The sequence below is a fragment of the Hyaena hyaena genome, unplaced genomic scaffold, assembly GCF_003009895.1.
Source record: "Hyaena hyaena isolate Hyena2069 unplaced genomic scaffold, ASM300989v1 scaffold_19, whole genome shotgun sequence".
Taxonomy (NCBI): Eukaryota; Metazoa; Chordata; class Mammalia; order Carnivora; family Hyaenidae; genus Hyaena; species Hyaena hyaena.
In genome coordinates, this window is record NW_024080651.1 from 4,727,297 (window position 1) to 4,749,581 (window position 22,285).

The 22,285-nt window shown below is 49.7% G+C and overlaps 1 protein-coding gene across 4 annotated transcripts; it reads left to right on the top strand.

Annotated features, from left to right (window-relative positions):
* Positions 1–1,037: 1,037 nt before the first annotated feature.
* SEC14L2 (SEC14 like lipid binding 2) lies at positions 1,038–22,000 on the top strand. Of its 4 annotated transcripts, none has more exons than XM_039225909.1 (12): positions 1,038–1,307; positions 3,468–3,543; positions 7,949–7,992; positions 8,369–8,428; positions 8,687–8,875; positions 9,939–10,034; positions 10,210–10,270; positions 10,663–10,746; positions 15,300–15,406; positions 15,513–15,652; positions 15,800–15,969; positions 21,744–22,000. In XM_039225909.1, exons 1-12 carry the CDS (start codon positions 1,254–1,256, stop codon positions 21,872–21,874), a joined length of 1,212 nt encoding a protein of 403 aa, XP_039081840.1. In that variant the 5' UTR covers positions 1,038–1,253; the 3' UTR covers positions 21,875–22,000. The 4 variants fall into 4 exon arrangements, with proteins under 4 accessions (XP_039081840.1, XP_039081838.1, XP_039081837.1 ...); XM_039225906.1 differs by lacking the exon at positions 1,038–1,307 and adding an exon at positions 1,526–1,597; XM_039225907.1 differs by lacking the exon at positions 3,468–3,543 and having other exon boundaries at positions 1,259–1,307.
* The last annotated feature ends 285 nt before the right edge of the window (positions 22,001–22,285 follow it).

Sequence of the window (22,285 nt, forward strand, 5' to 3'; positions counted from 1 at the left end):
CATTGTATGAGGAAGGGGCTGTGAGACTTGGCAGGACAGAGAGTTGGCCCTAAAGCATCTGTCACAAAAGTCAGACTTGCAATTATAGAAACCCAGAGCTCTGAACCCTAGGCAGAAGTGGGGGAAGCAGATAAGCTGATAGGAAGCCTGCTTTCATTGAGCCATGGCTTTACTGTGGCTTCCTCCATGTCCACCCTACATCCCCACCCAGAGGCCAAAGCCTGGCCAGACAGGCAGCAAAAGGAGGGTGTGTAGGGCAGACTTGGGAGTGGTCACAGAGGCAAACCCTGTTAAGCACAAGTGCATAAGGCACGGGGTGACTTGTGTACGTTAGCTCCCTTGATCCTCTCAAGCTGACTTGAAATCCAGATCATCACCTCCATGTTGTGAATGAAGAAGCTTGGGTGCACAGAGGTGAAGCTGCTTGCTGAAGTCTGCAGAGAGCGGTGGAGGATTTAGGACTCAAACCCAGGTCTTCTGATTCCCAGAGAGGAAACAATACTCTCTGCCTGCTAAGGAGCAGCTCTTGGAGAGCTGGGAAGGTCAGAAGCAGAGGTCAGGGCCCTGGGTTGGAGACCTGGTCTGTGGTTCCCTGTCCCCTAGGCCTGCCTGCCTCACAGGTGCAGGAGAAAGTCTGTCAACACTGAGAGGCCCCAAGCTGGGTTGACAGCAGATGTCCAAAACCGGTGGCAAAGCGAAGGAGGGCAGGGGCTCCAGAGAGAAACGGCCAGTACCCCAGTACCGGTACCATGGTTCATCGCAGGATGGTGTCTAGGCTTCAGGACTTGGCCTCCCCACAGTGGCAGGAGTCAAGCTCCCTACCATTTGGGGGAGTGAGGTTCTGCCCTACGGGGTCTGATTGCAGGAGAGGTCATTAGATAGCACCTAGATGGGGAAACTGAGGCCCAGAGAGTCAGGTGTCTCTTCCAAGGTCACAAGGCGAGCTAAGGATAAATTTGAGACCAGAACCCAGATTTCCTGACCTTCTAATGTCCACTGGCCTCGGCCCGCGTGGGGCACTCCTCGTAGCCTCCTGCCCAGGTCTCCGACTTCAGGAGGACAGAAGGCGACGCTCCAGAGGCTCCCGCGCCCAGCGCATCCCTCCCTACTCCACCCCTCGGGATCCTTTAAGAGGCGGGGCTTGGCGGCCAGCCCCGAGGCCCGGGCAAAAGGCTGGGACTTTACTCCGGTGGCTGAGAACGAGCCCGTGCTCCATCAGCTGCCGCAACCGCCGCGCCCGAGCCGGAGCCACGATGAGCGGCAGAGTCGGCGATCTGAGCCCCAAGCAGAAGGAGGCACTGGCCAAGGTGAGTCCTCACCCTGGTCCGACCCCCACCCCCCGCCCGGGGCCTCACCTTCCAAAGGCTGCGAGCCAGGAAGGAACTGGGCGGGGGGCGAGCGACGGTGCGGGAACGGCGGGCGGCTCGGGGAGCTGCGGCTGGCGGCACCTGGCGCCTCGCGCCCCTCTCCCCGAGGCCTGCCCCTCCCTCCTTCCCCCCGCCGAGGAGGCCCCGGGGAAGTTTGGCCACCTCAGCCTCAGCCCCGAGCGAGACCTTGGCGATGCCACCTGGGAAGAAGTGGTTGCTTGGAAGCCCTCGTAGGTAGCTAAGGGCACAAAGGCAATATTCATTCTCAAGACTGGCACCCGGGCCCTGGGGGCTGGGGCTGGGGCAGCGCCCCAGGTTTCCTCCCATTTCCGGGAGGTTTTCCTCTTACGGGGGCGGCGGCGCCCTGAACAGGGCCCTGACAGCTCTTTAGGATAGTTGGAGAACCCCTTCTGGGGCACCAAGTCTCCCTGCCGACCTTGGGCAAAATCCGTCCTTCTCTGTGTGCTCCTTGATAAATGAAATGAGGGGTTGGACCCGATGTTGTTGAAGGGAGCACCCTCATGTGCAGCCTGGAATCCTATCAGCGACTCACTGGGTTGAGGTTAGTTTGAGCTCAGACCAGCCCTCCCTTGTCCTGCAATCCAGGCCCCTCCCTGGGACTGGGGCAGATGCTCTTCAGAAGGCTAGAAGGAACGCCTGGCTTTGCTTTGGCACCTGGGCAGAGAAGGGGGCAGCAGTTTGAAAGCTAAGCCCCCTCTCCACCAACTGAATCTACTTTTTGTTGCCCCTGAGGAGAGGGGAGACTGGCTGTTCTTGCAGCCAGAACTCATTGGGTCCTGTCTGAAGGTTTGGAGGCTCCACAGCTGAGCAGTTTTCCATTGCTGGGCAGGGGGTGGGGGACCAGATGTCTCCTGCTATGGCAGTGGGGCTGAGGCACCAACCCCATGAAGGTTCTGCCCCAGGCTGGGCCTCCCCTATCCCAGGAAGGCTGGATAGGGAGGTTTCAGGTTTTACTGCTGACCTGCAGGGGAATTCACGCAGAGGAGGGATTAGGTGGTTATTAAGCTGGAAACCAGGGGCTGGGTAGGGTCCTTGGTGAGGGGTGGCTTCATGCCTAGGCCCTGGATGAGCATTTTCCCTGGGAGTCCTGGGGATGGGATGGGATGGTCTGAGTCCCTGGCTGATCTAGGCAAGGGGCAGAGGTGGCAGGTCCTCATTGGTCCCCTCTGTGGCTGTCCTGTAGGTCAGTGAGTAGAGAAAGGTGAGTGGCTAGAAGCAGGAGGCATGGGGAGAGCATGTGGGGGTATGCTCACCTACGTGGAGGTGGATGTGGTGTCCCTTGAGGTCACTGTCCACATCCCTTGTTTGGCACTCCCTGCACTTTCCCCCTTCATGGCTTCCTGTTGGAACTTTTCCCTCCACCTGGATTGCCTTCCTCCCTCCTCCTGCTGCCTTTGAAGTCCTTCTAGCCCAACGCAAATGCCATTTTTTTTTGAAGTCATAAGACCACTGTCTTCCTAGGCCAGTCATAATCAAACTTTTCCTTCCCTCTGCTCCCCCAGCATATTGCTCACCAGTCCATTACTAAAGGGCAGAAGACTACAGTGGAAAGAGTGCTCTCTCTGGCCTCGGACAGACCTGGGTTTGCATCCCAGCTCTGCTGATTACTAGCTGTTCAGCCTTGGGAATGTTACTTAGCCTCTCTGAGCTCTAATTTCCTGATCTGTAAAATAAGGACAGTGAAACCTCCAGGAACTCTGAGTGAGGCATGAATAAGATAAGTGCCAAGTTCAGTGCGGGGCACACAGGGAATGCTTGGCAAGCTGACACCTTTTACTGTGGCACGTGTCAGGTGCCAGAGCGTGTACTATCACAGTTAGCTGGAAACATGTATGCCCACCTGGTACACTGGAGTGTGGCAGTGAACACAGCTAGGCAGAGGTAGTGTCTTACTCCCTTCCTGCCTCCTCTTTGCTATCCACTGAGGCAACACAGTGTGCTGTGCAGCCCATGTGCTCAGCCAGTGTCTACAGAGTTGACCCGTGTTGAAGAGGGGTCTAGCAAAGTCCCTGTGGAGAGTCCTGGGCAGAAGGTGTTCAGGGTGGGAGCTGCCGTTCACCCTACTGCTTCTCCCTACAGTTTCGGGAGAATGTCCAGGATGTGCTGCCTACTCTGCCCAATCCAGATGACTATTTTCTCCTGCGCTGGCTCCGAGGTGAGGGAATTGGGGCTGTGGGAGGCTGGGCAGAACCTTGTTCTGGGTAACAGAATGGTACACTCTGGAAACCCTGCCCCTGGCAATCTGAGAATCTGGAGAAGTCAACCTTTAGAATCCAAAGGACTCTTGGCAACTACATAACCTTGACCCTCTTATTGGGTAGAAACAACACTGAGGCTCAGAGAGGTGAAGTAACTTGCTCCAAGTCACACAGTGCTTGAGATACAAGCAGAGAGAAGACTAGAGCTGGTGGGCTGACTCCCAGCCCAGTGCCCTTTCCATCCATTTGATAAATGCACTCTCCTGATGGACTTGGGGAAATGGATTGAGGAAAAGTCTAGGAAGACCCAGCCATGTGGGTAGTCAGAGGCAGAGCCAAGTGTACAACCAGAGGGCAGGCCCCTGGGAGAGTCTAGCCCCCTCTGCGGCTTTTTGGGCTGGCAGGCCATCTGCTGCCAGCAGTTTAGGCAGCTTGAAGGAGGGGCAGAGTGCACAGGGAACATGGGGAGCACTCAGCCAAACCAAGGTTGACAAGACTGCCCTCAAGCCACTACCAGGCTCCAGAACCTCCAGTTCTAGTACGGCTCTGCCTTGGCCTGGCTATGGCACCTTGGCCAGGGGCACACATCTGCTTTAGGCTCCTCCCTGTTAGAACAGGACCAGACAGGGTACCCTGCCTATTACAGGATGTAACATGACAGAACTCTATGAGTGGTAATGATATGTACACGTTTCTACTAGCATCAGAGTCCAACTCTGCTCCATGCCCCAACTCTTGAAATCTCTCCTTTTTTTTCCCTTTTCCTCTCCTGTGGCTCAAGTCATGTGTTACCTTCTCCAGATCCTGTGACACACATTTTTTTCCTTTATAGAAACTTTCTTACCAGACACTGAAATAATAGAGAAAATTCCACTGTGTTAGACTGGGAGAGATTCAGTTGTGATGTAGAATCATAGCCCCAAATATTAAAGTACCAATCATGCCTGATTATTTATTTATAGAATGGACACACACACATATACACCTTAGGGGTCTCGGGACAGGTGAAGAGGTGTATTTTCCATTTCTCTCCAGAAAAGGTGCTAGTAGGCACCCCAGGGCAGGTGCAGCCAGGGAAGCGACATGGGGCCCTGTGTGCCTCTGGAAGTGCCACTTGCCCTTTCCCCCTGTGACTGCCCCACTAGCACCACCCTCAGCCCACTCGCATTGGGTGGAGGGGCAGCACGGGGGTGCAATGGCGTCAGTCCAGGGATGGAGGATGTTTTGCCAAAGGGCCTTTGCTAGAAGTGGGCGGTTAGGCAGCGTGGGAAGACTGTGCTGCCTTAAAGAGCCAGCTGCAAGATGATCAAACACCCCACCGAGCTGCTGTTAGGTAGAGACATGTGGTTTCAGAGAGCTGAACAAAATAACACAGCTCTTTTATCTAAGAGAAGACCACCTGGGCTTCTGGCGCTTGGTTCCCCAGGAATTCCCAACTCCCCAGTCCTGGGATAACCCCTCTCTTTGCAGGCATATGGAAGAGTATAGTCATCCTCATTTGCTGGATGAGACAACTGAGGCTCAGAGAGGGGAAGGCACTTATTTAAAGGCACACAGCTAATGAGAAGCAGAATGGGGGCAGAAACCTAGGGCCCCAGACTCCCAGGCCACCAGTCTCTCTAGTAAGCTGCAGCTCCTGTCTGAAGACAAGCTCTGCCTCTACAGACAGAGGAAGTATCTCCCCTGCACTTTGTGCCTCTCATTTCCTGGGCAGGAGCTCAGTCCTGGTCAGACTTTGCTATGAATTTCAATTACGGTTTTTGTTGCCTTTTTCTTTAAGGAAACATTTTCTCTCTCTACCTTTGATTCTAAAGGGAACATTTTCAAGGCGCATGCCAACAGAATGTCTTCCTCTAACCTAGGTGTGAGCTCAGGCTTCCACTCTTGACCCTTCCCCTTATGTGAGTTCAGTTTTCTGCTGGCCCCTAGGTCCTACGAGCAGGCACACAGATCTCTACTGCTTCACCATGACTGGGGCTGAGCTCTGGGCTCCCCAGCAAGGAGCGTCAGATGGCCAGATGAAAACAAGGAGGTGGTAGAAACACCCTGTGTGTGTGTGTGTGTGTGTGTGTGTGTGTGTGTGTGTGTGTCTGCGCGCGTGTGCACGCGCACATGTCAGTGAGGGGTGGGGGCAAAGGAGGTCTCAGTCTTCTTCACTAGGACTAGGAGGTGATCAGATAAGAACCCAGGATAGCTGTTCCTGGGCCAGTTTCTCTGGCAGTGCCCTAAGCCACACTTTGAGCTGCCCCTGACCAGGCCGGCAAGAGCCGTGGAGAGGCCTGACTCAGCATGCATGGGGAGGCACCAGGCCGGGTCCTGTCAGGGCCAAGTGGCAACTTGGGGAGGGCCCTCGAAGAAGACGTTGGATGTTGGACGCCGGCAGATACTGGTTAACTGGAGAGCCACCTGGAGATAAGGGGGCTCACAGTTCACTGTCACTCCTTCACAGACCAGCTGGGCTCCCCCATCATGGTAGCATGTTGCTTTGCATCTTTCATGTGTTTCAAGATCAATAGATGATTTAGTCGGAGATATGTGGTATCTTGTCCAAGGTCAAACTGCAAGAAAGTGGAAGGCCTGAGATGCAAACCCAGATTATATTCCTCTAAGAGCTGCCCCTTGCTTCCATGATGGCACGTGAAAGGTAGCCATCAGAAGAAACTTCCTGAGAGTGAAAGCTATTTAGTTCTACACATGTGTGTCCAGCACCAATGACAGGGGTGGCATTGGTCAAATTTCACCCTTTGGGTGCAGGAGAGTGGACTGGATTTCATGATAGCAGAGTCAGGGAATGTGCTCGGCCACTCCCAGAGATCAGTGATTAAGGTGACAGTCCAGAGGGCAGCCTGTCTGGCCCAGCTTCCAGGGCTGTCAGCAGATCTAGATACCAATCAGTTCCACAGAGACATACAGCTGGGAGGTACAGTTCATAGGTCAGTTGGCAAAACTGGTCAGAGTCTGGATCTCAAAAACTCTTTAGGGGATGAAACGAAGCTGACTGTAACAAGATGAAATCTGATAGGGATGGGTCCAGAAAGCCACCTCACAACATATGGGATGGAGGCTTCGCAGCAGCACAGCTGAAAAGGATTTGGGGGTTTCAATTGACTGTAAACTCCATCTGAGTTAAGGGTGTGACTGCTGCCAAGAAAGTTTTTAGGCTTTATTGGAGAAGGCTTTATTGGACCAGGTGTTCCTGGTGCTGCACCCAGTTCTGGACAGCACACTTTAAGAAGAGCAGTGGCAAACTGGGAAACTTGTTTAAAAAAATTTTTTTTAATGTTTATTCATTTTTTGAAAGACAGAGAGCAAGTGCAGAAGAGACAGAGAGAGAGAGGGATACATGGAATGTGAAGCAGGCACCAGGCTCTGAGCTGTCAGCACAGAGCCCGACGCAGGGCTTGAACTCACGAACTGTGAGATTATGACCTGACCAAAGTCAGACACTTAACTGACTGAGCCACCCAGGTGCCCCTAAACTGGGAAACTTCTAAAGGAAAGTTGTGTGGATGGACTTGAAACGAGGCTATGAGGGATGGTTAGAGTCCATGGGTGGGCAACATGATAGCCCAGGGGACTCAGGTGGCAGCACAGAGTTTAGTACTGGAGAGGTTGTCATATGACTGAGGAAGCAACCCTACTTTCCAAGTGTCCTGGCAGTGGATCTCCACTCAGTGTAACAATGAGGACTGGGTGCAAATGGCAGCTCAGATTACCTGGAAGCAGGTGGCTTGGGGAGGGGAGGCATTGAGGTCCTTGTGTTCAAGATTGAGCAGGACGACTTGGGGTTAGAGCATAAAATGAAGCATTGGCCCAGTTGAACTTGAATTCTGAAGTTTTCCAGGAACCATGGGAAGAGGGCCCTCTGTGTCCCACTAGGGTATGCGTGGGTCCTTTGAAGATAGGGCAAGGTGGACTTGAGGCTCATCAACTCCTCTATCCTACTGGGATGTTCTGCCAGATCCACCCCAGATTGTGGGGCAGCTGTGCTCATCTTTGAACTGTGGGTCAAGTTCTCAGAACTGGATGTTAGACTGTGAAGATTAACTTTGTGTAAGGGGAAAGGCAAAATGATAAAGAGGTCCAGGGTTTACTTTCCATGAGTGAAGATAAGCTCTTTCATCTATTGCATCTACTAGGGTAAAATTCTTTTAATCCTGAAGTTGCAAGGCTCTAGCCACCTGCCCTGATCCTTGACCTTCAGGGGCTATGGTGTTCCAGAAGCCCCCAGTGAAGGTCTTCATATTAGCTTCTGCCTGTGGGGTGATCTAGGAGTCAGCTCCCGCGTGGGAATAAAGAAATCTCCCTGTCCTTGGATGCATAGTCTGCTGGTCTAACCCTGACCACGTTTCCCTGTTACAGCTAGAAACTTTGACCTGCAGAAGTCCGAGGCCATGCTCCGGAAGGTGAGATCCATTTAGCTTCATATCCTGATGCTTGCCTGTTTGTCTTTGCCTACTCTGCCCATCCAATCACAGATTTTGACTTGTGTGACATATCTGAGAATTAGCTGACCGCTGTTGCCTTATACCTCTGTGACAAAGTGCATTCCCTTCCATGGAAACACAGAACTTTTATAGGTCTGGGCCAGCCAAGAAGTATAATCCCTTCTGCCCAGTCCTCTAAAACAGGCAGTGCCTTATTTTCCATTCCTGCCAGTTGCCTTCTCATGACATACCTGAGATGTGATGGTGGCCTCTTCGTACTGTCATCTATTGCTAAATGCCTCGTAAGGGTTCCCCCCACTTCTGCTCTTTTAAAGCCCTGACTGTGTGTTTGCAGCACGTGGAGTTCCGAAAGCAAAAGGACATTGACAACATCATGAGCTGGCAGCCTCCAGAGGTAAGGACAAATGATCTTGCCCCATCCCTATGTTGGACCCACAATCTGTGTCCTGAGTCTGGCAGACTGGGACCTTCAGAGGAGAGGTCTGACAATTCCAAGTGAGCCCCAGTGGTTCCCAGAGTGGGTATCCATTGGCACCCAGGGGAAGGCTGTAGAGGGAGAGTTTGATGAACCCATGGGAAGGCCTCGGGATACAGGGAAGGCACAACTGCCCTGGGCCTGCTGACCAGGTGCCTCCTCTGTGTCTTTGCCCAGGTGGTCCAACAGTATCTGTCAGGGGGCATGTGTGGTTATGACCTGGATGGCTGCCCTGTCTGGTATGATATCATTGGACCTCTGGATGCCAAGGGTCTGCTCCTCTCAGCCAGCAAACAGGACTTGCTCAAGACCAAGATGCGGGACTGCGAGCGGCTTCTTCAGGAGTGTGTCCACCAGACAGAAAAGGCAAGTGGGTTTAGCATGGTTGAAAGCGAGTTTGTCACAGTAGAGGTGTTCAAGCAGAAGCAGGCACATCACACAGGGATTTAAGCATAGCTTCAGGGCTGAGGCCCATATGTTTGGATTTCAGATGACAAACTTTGAAATGTCAAAGTTCTGGGGACTGACATATGTTGCCAAATATTTATTTTTCCAAGCAAGGACTTAAAAAGAAAATTTACCGGCTACTATTGTCGTAATCAGCCCCCAAAACTATAGGAATGGCATAATCTCAGAATAAAGAACAGTCCTTTAAATCAAAGAAATTTAGTTTCATAAATAAATTCCTACATTATCATTGTTTTTCTCATTCATCTGGGCACCAGTAAAATCTTTGTCACAGACCAACCTGTCCTTGGACAAGTGTTTGGGTACCACTAGCAAGATGAGCTCAGAGTCTGTATTCAAAACAAAAAGGTAGGGACAGGTGATTCCCTCTCTGAGAAGGGAGAGCCAGAGCCACCCTGACCTTCTCTCCTGCCTTCCTCTTCAGCTGTCGTGAGGATCTGGTGAAATGATGTGATAAATTTGGGAACACTTCAACCCCATCATTCACAAACATGCACTGAGAGCTCAGTGTGTGCAGAGACCCTGCAGGCTGGGGACACAGAGAAGCATTAGGTGGGGATGCACCCTTCAGGGCTTTGGTTAGACGGAGAGTCTCTGTGCCTGCTCACCAGAAAAGTTGCCAAGTGAGGCCCCACAGACAGAGCACTACCAGGTGCTGCACACAGAGGAAGGAGGAGGCCACCAGCTCAAACTGCAGAACAGAAGGGACCTCAGATTTAATCTAGATCCAACCAGTTGTTTACTGGATGAGAACAGGGACACCTAGGCAGAAAGAGTGACCAGCCTAGGCCACAGTTCTGGCATGGGGGTGATTATTTCAATTTGGAAGACCCTTGGTATGGCCCTGCCCAGATCTGGTTGCTATATGGGCCCACGACCAAATCAGCAAATGCCCTGAACTGGGGTGGGCTTCTGCATCGCAGAAGCCTGATATGTCTCTCTGCTCGTCTGTACCCTGCAGATGGGGAAGAAGGTGGAGACGATCACTCTGATTTATGACTGCGAGGGGCTTGGCCTCAAGCATCTCTGGAAGCCTGCAGTGGAGGCCTATGGAGAGGTGAGGGACAGGGCTGGAAGGGGGCTGTGAGGAGGAGAAAAAGTAGGGGTGAACCTCTCTGCTAGGATGCCTGGTGGGTGAGGTGATGGGGGCGGAGTCTAGCCTGAAGGAGGCAGGGCCTGCCTCCCTGGTACAGAGGTCTGGGCACTCCGGACTCTGTGATTTGTTTCCACAGTTTCTCTGCATGTTTGAGGAAAACTATCCTGAGACACTGAAGCGTCTTTTTGTTGTTAAAGGTAAGATGGGGACTATCTGTGATTAAGTCAGATGGGAAAGAGGGGCCCAAAATGTTACTGGGGCAGGTTCAGGAGAGTAGAATGGGGTGAGCCAGAGGAGGGGATCTGGAGACCCCTGACATATGCAGACCGAGTTACAATTCACAAAGCTTTTAGGATTTATTACCTCCTTGGAGCCAGCCAGACGGGTGAGGTAGGAAGGCAATACCCCCTGTCTAGACAGGGAGCTGCATGTCAAAGAAGCGCTTGTGCCAAGCCTCACACCCTGGGCAGCCTGTGTGGGTTCTGCAGCACTAGGGAGTCTGTGGCCTGACACAAGAGGCTGTGGAGGACACTGTTAGGGACAAAGTGGGCCTTGCTCCTGGTCTCATGTTGCCTGGACTCTGTTCCAGCCCCCAAGCTGTTTCCTGTGGCCTATAACCTCATCAAGCCCTTCCTGAGTGAGGACACTCGCAAGAAGATCATGGTCCTGGGGGGTGAGTAGCTCTGACTCTTCTCAGTGCCACTGGATGCTCTGTGGCCCAAACTGGGGACTGCTTTAGATGTATCTAAGGTGAAGGCTTCCTCTGCTGGTTTGGTAGCAGTGGGACCCAGGAGCAAGCAAGGCACTGGGCTAGGGTCTGCCTTTCTGTTTTAATAAGAACTCTTTCTCTCAGATACTCTAGAAGAAAGTACTGAGCTCAGCACTGTAGATGCAAAGATGAACAAAATGCCAGTCTTGCTCTCAAGGAGCTTACAGGGTAACAGGAGACAGACCTTTAGAGAGAAAGCGATGATACAAGCTAGAAAAGGCACTAGAAACGGCAGAGAGAAGGTGCCACGGAGGTCATAGGAGCAGAGGTTGCTTTCAAGTAGGGGCAACTAGGAGTGGCTTCCTTTCATGAGCACCTACTGTGTGCCAGGCCCTGTGGACTAGGTGACAAAGATAAATAAGATAGAGTCCCTTGAAGAGCCCTCGGCCCTCTTGGGGAAGGGAGATGCAGACAATATGTTACATGTAAAAGGGAGGAATCAAAATGTGGGTGGAGACACTGGGCAGGAACACTCACCCCTTCCTGACCCAGGAGAGAGCGGATGCCTATCTCAGCTGAGTGCTATGGAATGAGTAAGAGGCAGCCAGGTGAAGCCAGGCAGGAAGCTGTTGGGCAGAAAGAACAGCACTGAGGAAAGACCCGACACACCGTGGCTTAGGGAGTTGTAGAGAGCACAACAGGGCATGGCAAGAGGTCCTGCTGTACAGGGGGCCAGGAGTCAGGGCACAGAGAACCCAGGGCACCATGCTGAGAAGCCTGGGCATGACTACAGGCCACTGGGAACCACGGAAGAATTCTGAGCAGGGAGAGTACCAGGATTGGATATTTATTTATTTATTCACTATTTAACTTTCTAGCCATTTTACTATTTTTTTAATGTTTATTTATTTTTGAGAGAGAGAGACAGAGAGAGACACACACAGAGACAGAGTGCAAGCAGGGGAGGGGCAGAGAGAGAGGGAGACATAGAATCTGAAGTGGACTCCAGGCTCTGAGCTGTCAGCACCGAGCCCGACCCAGGGCTGAAACCCACGAACCGTGAGATCATGACCCGAACCTCAATTGGAGGCTTAACTGACTGAGCCACCCAGGTACCCCTATTTTATTATTTTTTTAAATGTGTTCTCAAGTTAGCTAATATACAGTGTGATCTTGGCTTTAGAAGTAGATTCCAGTGATTCATCACTTACATACAACACCCAGTGCTCATCCCAACAAGAGCCCTCCTTAATGCTCCTCACTCATTTTCCCCACCCCTCCACCCCCATCAACCCTTAGTTTGTTCTTTGTATTTAAGAGTCTCTTATGGTTTGCCTCTCTCTCTGTTTTTATCTTATTTTTCCTACCCTTCCCCATGATCATCCGTTAAGTTTCTCAAATTCCACATATGAGTGAAATCATATATCTGTCTTTCTCTGACTTATTTTGCTTAGCATAATACCCTCCAGTTCCATCCACATTATTGCAAATGGCAAGATTTCATTCTTTTTCATTACTGAGTAGTATTCCATTGTGTATGTGTACCCCATCTTAACTAGAATCAGATTTTTATTCTTTCTTTTTTTTAAGTTTATTTATTTATTTAGAGAGAGTGTGCACGCATGCACAAGCCAGGGAGGGACAGAGAGAAGGAAAGACAGAATCCCAAGCAGGCTCTGTGCTATCAGCACAGAGTCCGAAGTAGGGCTGAAACTCACATAACGGAGATCATGACCTGAGTTGAGATTAAGAGTCAGATGCTTGACTGACTGCACCACCTAGGCACCCCAACCAGGATCATATTTATTTTTTTTTATATTTTTATTTATTTATTTCTAGGAGAGAGAGAGACAGCGTGAGCAGGGGAGGGTGAGAGAGAGAGGGAGACACAGACTCTGAAATAGGCTCCAGGCTCTGAGCTGGCAGTCAGCACAGAGCCCGACGCGGGGCTCGAACCCACGAACCGCGAGATCATAACCTAAGCGAAAGTCGGACGCTCAACCGACTAAGCCACCCAGGCACCCCAATTTTTTAAGTTTTTAAGTTTATTTATTTTGAGAGAAAGAGAGAGCACAAGTTGGGGAGGGGCAGAGAGAAGGAGATACAGAATCCCAAGCAGGCTCTGTGCTATCAGCACAGAGCCCGATGTAGGGCTCAAACTCATATACTGTGAGATCATGACCTGAGCTGAGATCAAGAGTCAGACTGCGCCACCCAGGCACCCCAACCAGGATCAGATTTTAAATGGAGACACATTTTACTGGCAAGCTTGCGAAGGAGAGGTACTAGTTTGCACACTGTGGCCACAGTCCATGCAAGAGGTGTTGCAAGCCTGAGCTGGGGCAGTGGCAGTAGGCATGGAGAGGAGAGGATGGGCTGGAGACTTAGGAAGTGAAACAGCAAAACTCAGTTGACTGGATGTAGGAAGGAAGGAAGAGAAATCTAGAATGACTTTCTGGTGTCTGGCATGAGCGACTGAGTATTGCAATCACTCTGGTGCAATTCAGTTCAGAACAGAACTGGAAGAATAACCTTGATGTAGAGTTTGGGGGGGTCTCTGAGATATTTAGATGTTGGGGGTATTTGAGCCTGAAGCTGAAGACAGAACTCCAGTTTGGAAGTTTGGGAGTTATCAAACATAGGCAGCAGCTAAAACCTTGCGAGTAGATAAAGTCTGCCCACAGAAGAGCAGAGGCTAAACTGTGGGGACTATCCAAGTCCAAGGGCAGGCAGAGCAAGAGGAGCCCACCGGGGAGAGTGAAGAGTGATCAATGAAGCTGGCAGGACCACAGCCGGCAGGGATTGGACGTGCCAGGGAGCTGGGAGAATATCAGGGCACAAGGGAGAAGCCGGCGCAAGAGATGCACAGGAACCAAGCCAGCCAGGGATAGAGAGGAGCTGAGTTTTACCAGAGCATTAAGTGGAGTTGGTGGGAAGAAAAGACTACAAATGTAGATTGACACGGGCTCCTGGCAGGCTTGATGCCACCTGTGAAATTGAATTTAGGGGTAGGTAATATGGATTCTGAAGGTTTCTGAGTGTTCACCACATTGAAAGTGGAAATCTTCCCAATGTGTATTAGTGAGCCCTGGGAGCAGCGTGGAGCATTCTAGAAAGCATTCTAGAAAAGGATCTGGAATCTGGTCCTGACTCTGGCAGCAACAAGATCTGCTTCTTGTTGCCTCAGTTACTCTCTCTGTAAGATGGGAAGGTCCTTCTGGCCTTATTCCAACTCTCCAGCTGAGCTGGGGGAAGACATACAAAATCTGAGCAAAAGGCTCTGATGATTCTTGATGATTCTGCTGCTACCACCCACCATGAGCATGAGGTGGTTGGATTTCCTGGCAGTGGAGCTGTAGAGAAGGTGCCGTCTGTTCTCCCACCCACAGCTGAAACCCTTCAACCAAATCCATCTCAGGCTCAGGAGATACAGGATCTTCAGCAGAGGAGGGAAGACATTCACTTCAGGCTAGTCAGTGGAGCTTAGGAGCACAGATTAAACCACAGATGCTGTGTCCCAGGAGTTGCATGGTCCCAGGACCCTAGAAACCAGAGGGCTGGGAGACCATGGACAGTCTCTGTGGGCTTCCAGCCAGCACCAGCAACAGAGGACACTGGGTTGTACCTCATGACTTGGAGCTGCTGCCTATTTATGGTCTATATAGTCGGCATGGAAAGGTTTCCAGCATCAAAATACTGTACTTGGCTGATACTAGTTTAGGAATTTGGAGTGGCAAACTGGTTTTCAGCATTGGTTGCACTAGAGTCAAACTCTCCTAGTCAGGAAAAGGCTTGGTTATTTAAAAAAATAACTGCAAGTCACTGGCAGCTTAGACAGCCTGAAAAACAGAGCAGAAGTAAATTGTGGCTGGGATAAAGCCAAGGGAACCCATTTCAGGGTCCACTGTAGAGTGGTGCATTCAGTAACTCATGACTGAGCATGTTTCGTGTAGATGAAAGTAGGAGATGAGACACAGGGTTGTGCCCTCCTGAAATTCAGTCTACCTGAAATTCAAATCATGTTGATTCAGACCCTCATGCATATGCTGTCCCCTTGTGTGGGATGTTCCTTTCTTTGTTCCCTCTCCTTGCACTGCAGATATTTGTATCCCCTTTCTAGGAGTGATAATATATTCTCATGAGTGTAGGGCACCTAACAGTTTATGGCATCTTCTCAAGTACTTAGTTCACTTCACCCCCACTGACATCTTGCAGGGTGGGAAGAACCAGGCTCAGAATGAAGTGATTTGGCCAAGGTTGCTAAACTGGGCAGAGGCAGGGGAGACAGTACTCTGGGTGTTCTGATTCTTAGTTCAGGACAGGGCCTCACCTCTGGGTGATGGTTCCTCCTGAACCCCCTGCAGACCTGTGTACACACCATGTACTCCTAATGCCTGTGTTTTGCTTCCTGAGACAGACAGGGTTTTTCTGATTCTTTTGTGTTGACCACCGGGGCTGTGAGGAAATCTTGCCTAGTGGTGACCCTTTTTTTCGCCTTCCTTCCCTCTGCTGCCCAGCAAACTGGAAGGAGGTTTTATTGAAACATATCAGCCCTGACCAGCTGCCTATGGAGTATGGAGGTACCATGACTGATCCTGATGGAGACCCCAAGTGCAAATCCAAGGTATGGGACTGCATGCCCCCTCCCGCAATGCCCATATGGGCTAGGGGATCACTCGGGAAGCCTGGCTCAAATGCACATTCCAGTTCATTCTGTGCTCTGCTTCTAGATCAACTACGGGGGTGACATTCCCAAGAAGTATTATGTGCGAGATCAGGTGAAACAGCAGTATGAGCACAGTGTGCAGATTTCTCGTGGCTCCTCCCACCAAGTGGAGTATGAGATCCTCTTCCCCGGCTGTGTCCTCAGGTAGTGCTCTGGACCTGTGTAGGTGGCCTGTGCCTTTCAGCCATCGACGCCAGTGGGGGGGCTGGCTGGGAGAAGCCCTGGGGGCAGGACCTGAGAGAGTGCACACACAAATGGAATCATGTCTCATTGGGTGGATATCTCCTGCAGGTGGCAGTTCATGTCGGATGGTTCAGACATTGGTTTTGGGATTTTCCTGAAGACCAAGATGGGGGAGAGGCAGCGGGCAGGGGAGATGACGGAGGTGCTTTCCAACCAGAGATACAATGCCCACCTGGTCCCTGAGGATGGGACCCTCACCTGCAGTGATCCTGGCATCTGTAAGTATCTCCGACTTGGCCTAGAGCCCCTGCCTTGGCTGTCTGCCTGTGAGGTCCCTCTTTCTCCATGGATTTGTGCTCTCAGACTGTTAGAACTAGACATAGGGAGCCATCAGTTCAACCCTCTCCTTACATAGATGAGGAAACCTAGGCTTGGACAAGTACAATGACCAGGTGACCCTGCTGGTTAGCAGCAGACTGGGACTCAGATCAAACACTCCCAGGTAGAGGGTGAGTCATGGTGCTAGGTGATCACCAGGGTTCAGAATACCTGCTCTCTGGTCCAAGACCAACTGGATCTGTGATTGTCATCAGACAGTTCTTGGGGACGCTCCTCTCCTCAGACATCAGAGAGGCAGAATTTATCTGGGTAGGTGCAGGGATCCCAGGGTGAGCAATGCTAAAAAGCCCAGTCTTGACCCCTCTGAGCTTCATTCATCTCCACCTTGATTTAAAAAAAAAAATGGGCACAGACCATGAACAGGAAGGTTAGTCAAGAGGAATAAGAATGGCAAACAGACATTTGAAAAAGTGTTTAACCTCACTCAACTTTGTAGTATCGATTAAAATTCTCTTTTAGCAATTCTACCTCCAGAAATGTATTCTACAGAAATGTTTATACTAAGACACAAAGAGGGGCACCTGGGTGGCTCAGTCGGTTAAGCCTCCAACTTCTGCTCAGATCATGATCTCACGGTTCATGGGTTCAAGCCCCACGTCGAGCTTGGTGCTGACAGCTAGCTCAGAGCCTGGAGACTGCTTCAGATTCCGTGTCTCCCTCTCTCTCTGACCCTCCTCTGCTCATGCTGTGTGTGTGTGTCTCTCTCTCAGAAATAAATAAAACATTAAAAAAAATTTTAAATACAAAGACAAAAGGATATAGGTACAGGGGTGTTCCTAGCAGTCTGGGAAAGTGGCAGTAAACTAAATGGCCTTAATAAGATCTTGTTAAATGAATTATGGTCCGTGCATACACGTACATGGAATACAATATACCCATTAGAGAGAATAAATGGACACATAAGATGTCTGGTACATGTTTTTAAAAAAACGAAGAGTGAAACATAGCATATGGTATGCACTCTGTTTTTCTTTTTTAAGGTGTATATTGAAAATAATTCTGGAGAATAGTGGTTATCTCTGAGATGGTAGTAAGCTTATAGAGAGCTTTAATTTCTTTGTTTTTTTTTTTTTAATATTTTATTTACTTCTAGGAGACAGAGAGAGAGAGAGAGAGACAGCGTGAGCAGGGGAGGGTCAGAGAGAGAGGGAGTCACAGACTGAAACAGGCTCCAGGCTCTGAGCTGGCAGTCAGCACACAGCCCGACGCGGGGCTCGAACCCACGAACCGCGAGATCATGACCTAAGCGAAAGTCGGACGCTTAACCGACCAAGCCACCCAGGCGCCCCGAGAGCTTTAATTTCTTACATGAGTTCTGCGAATAGTTATTTAACAATGACCATATACAACAGTTATAAGCAGAAAAGCTACATACACACACACAATTCCTTTCCAATCTCCAGTTTTCTTTCTATCAGAGCCAATGGGCCAGGCATGGAAAATCAATGAGAGCAAAGGCTTTATCATTGGGCTGACTTGGATTTGACTATAAAACTAGTCCTTAGCCAAGTGACTTTGCACCCCACCCCCTGGCTTCAGTTTCCTAATTGCTACAGTGGGATCAAATTCTCTACCTCCTGGGGATAAGTCTATGCAGCACTTAGCATACAGCAAGCACTCAACACACTGTAATCACCATTATTAGTATGAGGGCAAGACCTGGCAGGGAGAAGGGCCATCCTAGAAATGGTGTTGGAGATGGGAGAAGCCCTGTACCCCATTTCTAGGGTGGCATCACCAGGAGATCTGAGCTAGCCCCCAGATGCCTCACACCATCACCCCAATCTCAGATGCCGTGTACTTCCCCACATGCCAGGCAACCTTCAGTCTCTACTGCCCCTTCCTCACAGATGCTCTGTGGTATGGCTCCCTGGGGAGGAGTATTCTTGTTAGTGAGTGAGCAGCCAGGTCTTTGGAGGAGAAGGCATATTACTGTATGCTTCAGGAAGAACAAGTCCTAGCACACCAGATACTATTATCCATAATAGCCCAGATACTATTATCCATAGAACATAAAGTATTTTGTATATAAGCTTGAATTTTTTTAAAAAGTTTTTTTAATGTTTTATTTATTTTTGAGAAAGAGAGAGACAGAGTATGAGTGGGGGAGGGGCAGAGAGAGAGGGTAGACACAGAATCCAAAGCAGGCTCCAGGCTCTGAGCTGTCAGCACAGAGCCTGACAAGGGGCTCACACTCACGAACTGTGAGATCATGACCTGAACTGAAGTCAGATGCTTAGCTGACTGAGCCACTCTGGCACCCCAAGCTTGAATTTTTAAAAATATTTGTTTTTAACTTTATTTATTTATTTTGTGAGAGAGAGAGAAAGAAAGAAAGAGCAAGCAAGCCAGGGAGGGGCAGAAAGAGAATCCTAAGTAGACTCCATGCTGTCAGTGCAGAGCCTGACATGGAGCTCGATCTTACAAACCATGAGATCATGCCCTGAGGCAAAACTAAAAGTCAGCCACTTAACCAATTGAGCCACCCTAGCATCCCAAGCTTGAGTTGCTTTCTTTTTTTAATGGACAGAGAAGCTGAGATATAGACAAGAGACAAAGTAGCTTGTGTAAACACCAAAAAACAGAGGACGTGAGGCGATCCTAGAGTCCTGGTCCAGATCTCTAGGCCATAGCCTATCCTAGAGATGATCAGGTCTGTCCTGAAGCGACAGAAGAGGGAATGGAGTCCCAGACCAGGGAAGTAATTTACTCAAATCCATGCAGCTAACAGCAGTGCCCCACCCGTTTTCCACCAGTGTCCATTACTGACACAGCCTGAGAGAGGATCAGGAACCTTATAACATAATGAGGCTCAGGTTTGCAAATCCCAAATATATTTTAGCTCTTCTTGGATACATTCCCAGATGGAAAGTTTATCTGCCTGGGGGGCCTTGACAGCTGCTTCTTGTCCATTCCATGGAAGATTAGAGGCAGGTCACAGTATCCACGTCCCCTTCCCAGGTGTAAACACAATGAGGTGGGATCAGCTGTTGTCTGGAGCCATGGCTCAAGTTAGACCTGAGCCCAGAGAGAACACAGTGTTAGGTTACAAACTTACCTGTGGGAGGGCAGTGCCCTTGGAGAACCAGGTGACTCCCTGCAAAGTGGAACATGATCGCCCGGTGGAGAAATTAAAACTCTGTGCCATCCTCCAGTGGTAAGAGCACATTAATCCTCCCCAGGCCACACGGGTCCTTGCCCAGGTGTACTTAATGACTGAGAAGGAGAAACAAAGCCTGGATTGATTTCACTTATGATTTTTTTTCCCTCAACTAATATTTCCTGAGGGCCTGTGTGTAGAATACTTGGAAAGAAGATTCAGAAGAAAAGATCTGGACTTTGTCTGCCAGTCCTTAGCATGGTCTAGAAGACCAGAAGACTAGATGAAGTTTCAGCAGTACTGCCAGGCCGTGCTGGGGAGAAAACAGTCCAGCCAGGCTCCAGGAGGCCTGGTTTCTGAGTCCTCCTGTGCCACCAACACTCCAAGTGTATTGAGCAGGTGTCTCTAAGTAGTTTTTGCTTTCCTTCCTTTTTTTCTTTTTAAGTTTATTTGTTTATTTTAAGAGCATAAGCAGGGGGTGAGGCAGAGAGAGAGGGAGAGAGAGAATCCCAAGCAAGCTCTGTAGGCACAGAGCCCAGTGTGGGGGGGCTCAATCCCACAAACTATGAGATCATGACCTGAGTCAAAGTCAAGAGTTGGCCGCTTAACTGACTGAGTGCCCAGGCACCCCAGATTTTGCTTTCCTTCTTAAAATGAAGGGAGTGGGCTAGAGCAGGAGGTCTTTTTTTTTAATTAAATTTTTTATGTAGGTTCCATGCCCAATGTGGGACTTGAACTCACAACCCTGAGAATAAGAGTCACATGCTCAACCAATTGAGCCAGTCAGGCACCCCTAGAGCAGGAGGTCTTAATCTGGGGTTTGTGGACTCCCCATAGATGTGACCGTGAATCTTCAAAGACCAAACACCTCCCTTTTATAACATGGAATGTCTAATATCCCCTTTACTATTCTGAAATGAAATTCATGGATAATATAACCCATCTAAATATATAATTTTAAAAACAATATAATCTCCCACTGGGAAAAATAAAAGGAAGCTAATTTAGGATATATATTTGTTTCCATACATAAACAAGAGGGCATGATTACACCCATGTGCCAACACTCTTCAGAATGGTGCCTTTCCCATTGGGACCCCCTGACCCAAGGGTCCATGATGGGCCCCAGGGGATCTGAAGTTGTATGATTTCATCAGATTCTCAAGGGGCCAGTTCCCCAACAAAGGTTGAGGAGCCCTAGCCTGGAGGATCTCTGAGGGCCCTATAGGTCTGTGAGTACATGATTAATGCCAAAATGAACCATGCAGTTCATGAACTCCATTTCCCTTCGGCCTGGGCCTTAGAACAGCCCCTTCCTTGTTTCTGAGAGCAAAATATCATACGAGGCAGAGCCATCTTGATGCTCGCGCTAAGTCCAAGGAGCTCAGACCCTTGCTCTAGCGTGACTGATTCTAGTTGCTAGGGCTCTGTCATCCAGGACAGTGAGGAAGTGTCTCTTTCCAGAGGGACTGCTGGTTCTGAAATACCTCTGGTGCAGAGAGAAAATCAATGAGTAACACTTCCTTCACACCATGAAAAAAGAGAGGGTGGTATGTCTACCCAAGGTTTAAACTATGCGTTTGATTTAGGGGCAGGAAAGGGGAGAGGTTAAGTTTCAGGATTAAATATACTTGGGGGTGGGGGGGGCTTGTTTTAAGTTTTAATTTTTGCCGGGAAAAGCAAGAGAAGTCCAGGATAGGGAAAAGGCAGAGCGAGTGTATTTGTTCTCACACTCTGTTCTCTTGAAGGGGTATTTGACTGAAATGGAACAACTTCTCAAAAAGAAAAGGGTTAGATTAAAAGCAGTCTGTTCCTCAGCCAAGGTTTCAAAGCCTTCTCTGCCAACTGCATGCCCACTTTGAGTTTTCCTAATCATTTATTATTACGAACAGGGGCAAAATGATCATCTTTGTTCATTTATCTTTCTGTGGGATGAATTCCTGGTTCAGAAACTCTGTATATTTTTTACCTTGGCCAGAAGCTGAACAGGGCTCATCTTTTTCCAGGGCCCAAGGCAGGCAACAATGCAGACCAGAGGGAAATCGCAGCTGTCACTTCACCATGTGACACAGCGACCTCCTTTTTATATGCTATAAAGCAAGATTAATGCTGAATTCATAGTTATTTGGAGCAATAGTACAGTAGTATACATAGATTACCAACCCTGGGCTGACACACATAAGTAGCCATTGTTACCATTACTATTATTATGACAGCTACTGCTGGTACTAATTTTGCTGTGCCATTTCAAGGCCCAGTTCAAGTTCTAACTCCTCTGAAAAGCCTTTTTACATTATTTCAGTCCATAAGGTCCTCTCCTTCCAAGCTGTTAACAGATATGGTCGTCTCTCATTCATCTGGCACTCGCCGTGTTCTGTCTGATATATTTTTTCTCTCTGTGAATAACTTGTCAACCTAGCTTGACTTAAGTTTCAGAAGGTGAAGGACCATTGCTTGTGCCACCTTCATCCTTATGCCACCTTTGTTCAGTCAACAAAACTCACTGCCCTTTGTTAGAATTGCCTGAATGTCTGGTTTTCTGCCTCCCCTCAGATGTCCTGCGTTTTGACAACACCTACAGCTTCATTCATGCCAAGAAGGTCAGTTTCACTGTGGAGGTCCTGCTTCCAGACAAAGCCTCAGAAGAGAAGATGAAACAGCTGGGGGCAGTCACCCCAAAGTAATGCCTCCTCCCACAGAAGGCCTGGCTCCCTCAGTGTCTCCCTTTCGGTTTTTGTCCCTTGCAGCAGTCATTTGCCCAGTACCCAGATGCCCCAAAAAAGTGGGCTACAAGAAGACCTTGGGCTGGATTTGGGAAACCTTCATTTCAGAATTAGGAAGAGGGAGAGTAGCAGGAGAGAGTCCCCTTGCCTCTCAAATTGCTAAGGAGTCTCCAGGGGCTGGGCACCATGATAGGATCTACCATCCTATAAGCTGTGCCAACTTCACTTGTCCAGTGACAGCTGAGACAGGAAGGGGGAGGGGGGAGGGAGATGGGGGCGGCAGTAGGGAAGAAATTAGAAAAAGGGGGAGAGATTGAGACCTAACACTTCAGAGAAGCCAGCTGTAGGGGAGGAACTTGTTCCCAAATGAAA

Bases quoted from the DNA above. Each gene is read 5' to 3' on its own strand.
- SEC14L2 (XM_039225909.1), top strand. From the start codon at position 1,254: ATGAGCGGCAGAGTCGGCGATCTGAGCCCCAAGCAGAAGGAGGCACTG. The intron at 8,429-8,686 runs GTAAGGACAAAT...GTCTTTGCCCAG, and splicing joins TGAGCTGGCAGCCTCCAGAG to GTGGTCCAACAGTATCTGTC. The intron at 15,970-21,743 runs GTAAGTATCTCC...GCCTCCCCTCAG, and splicing joins CTGCAGTGATCCTGGCATCT to ATGTCCTGCGTTTTGACAAC.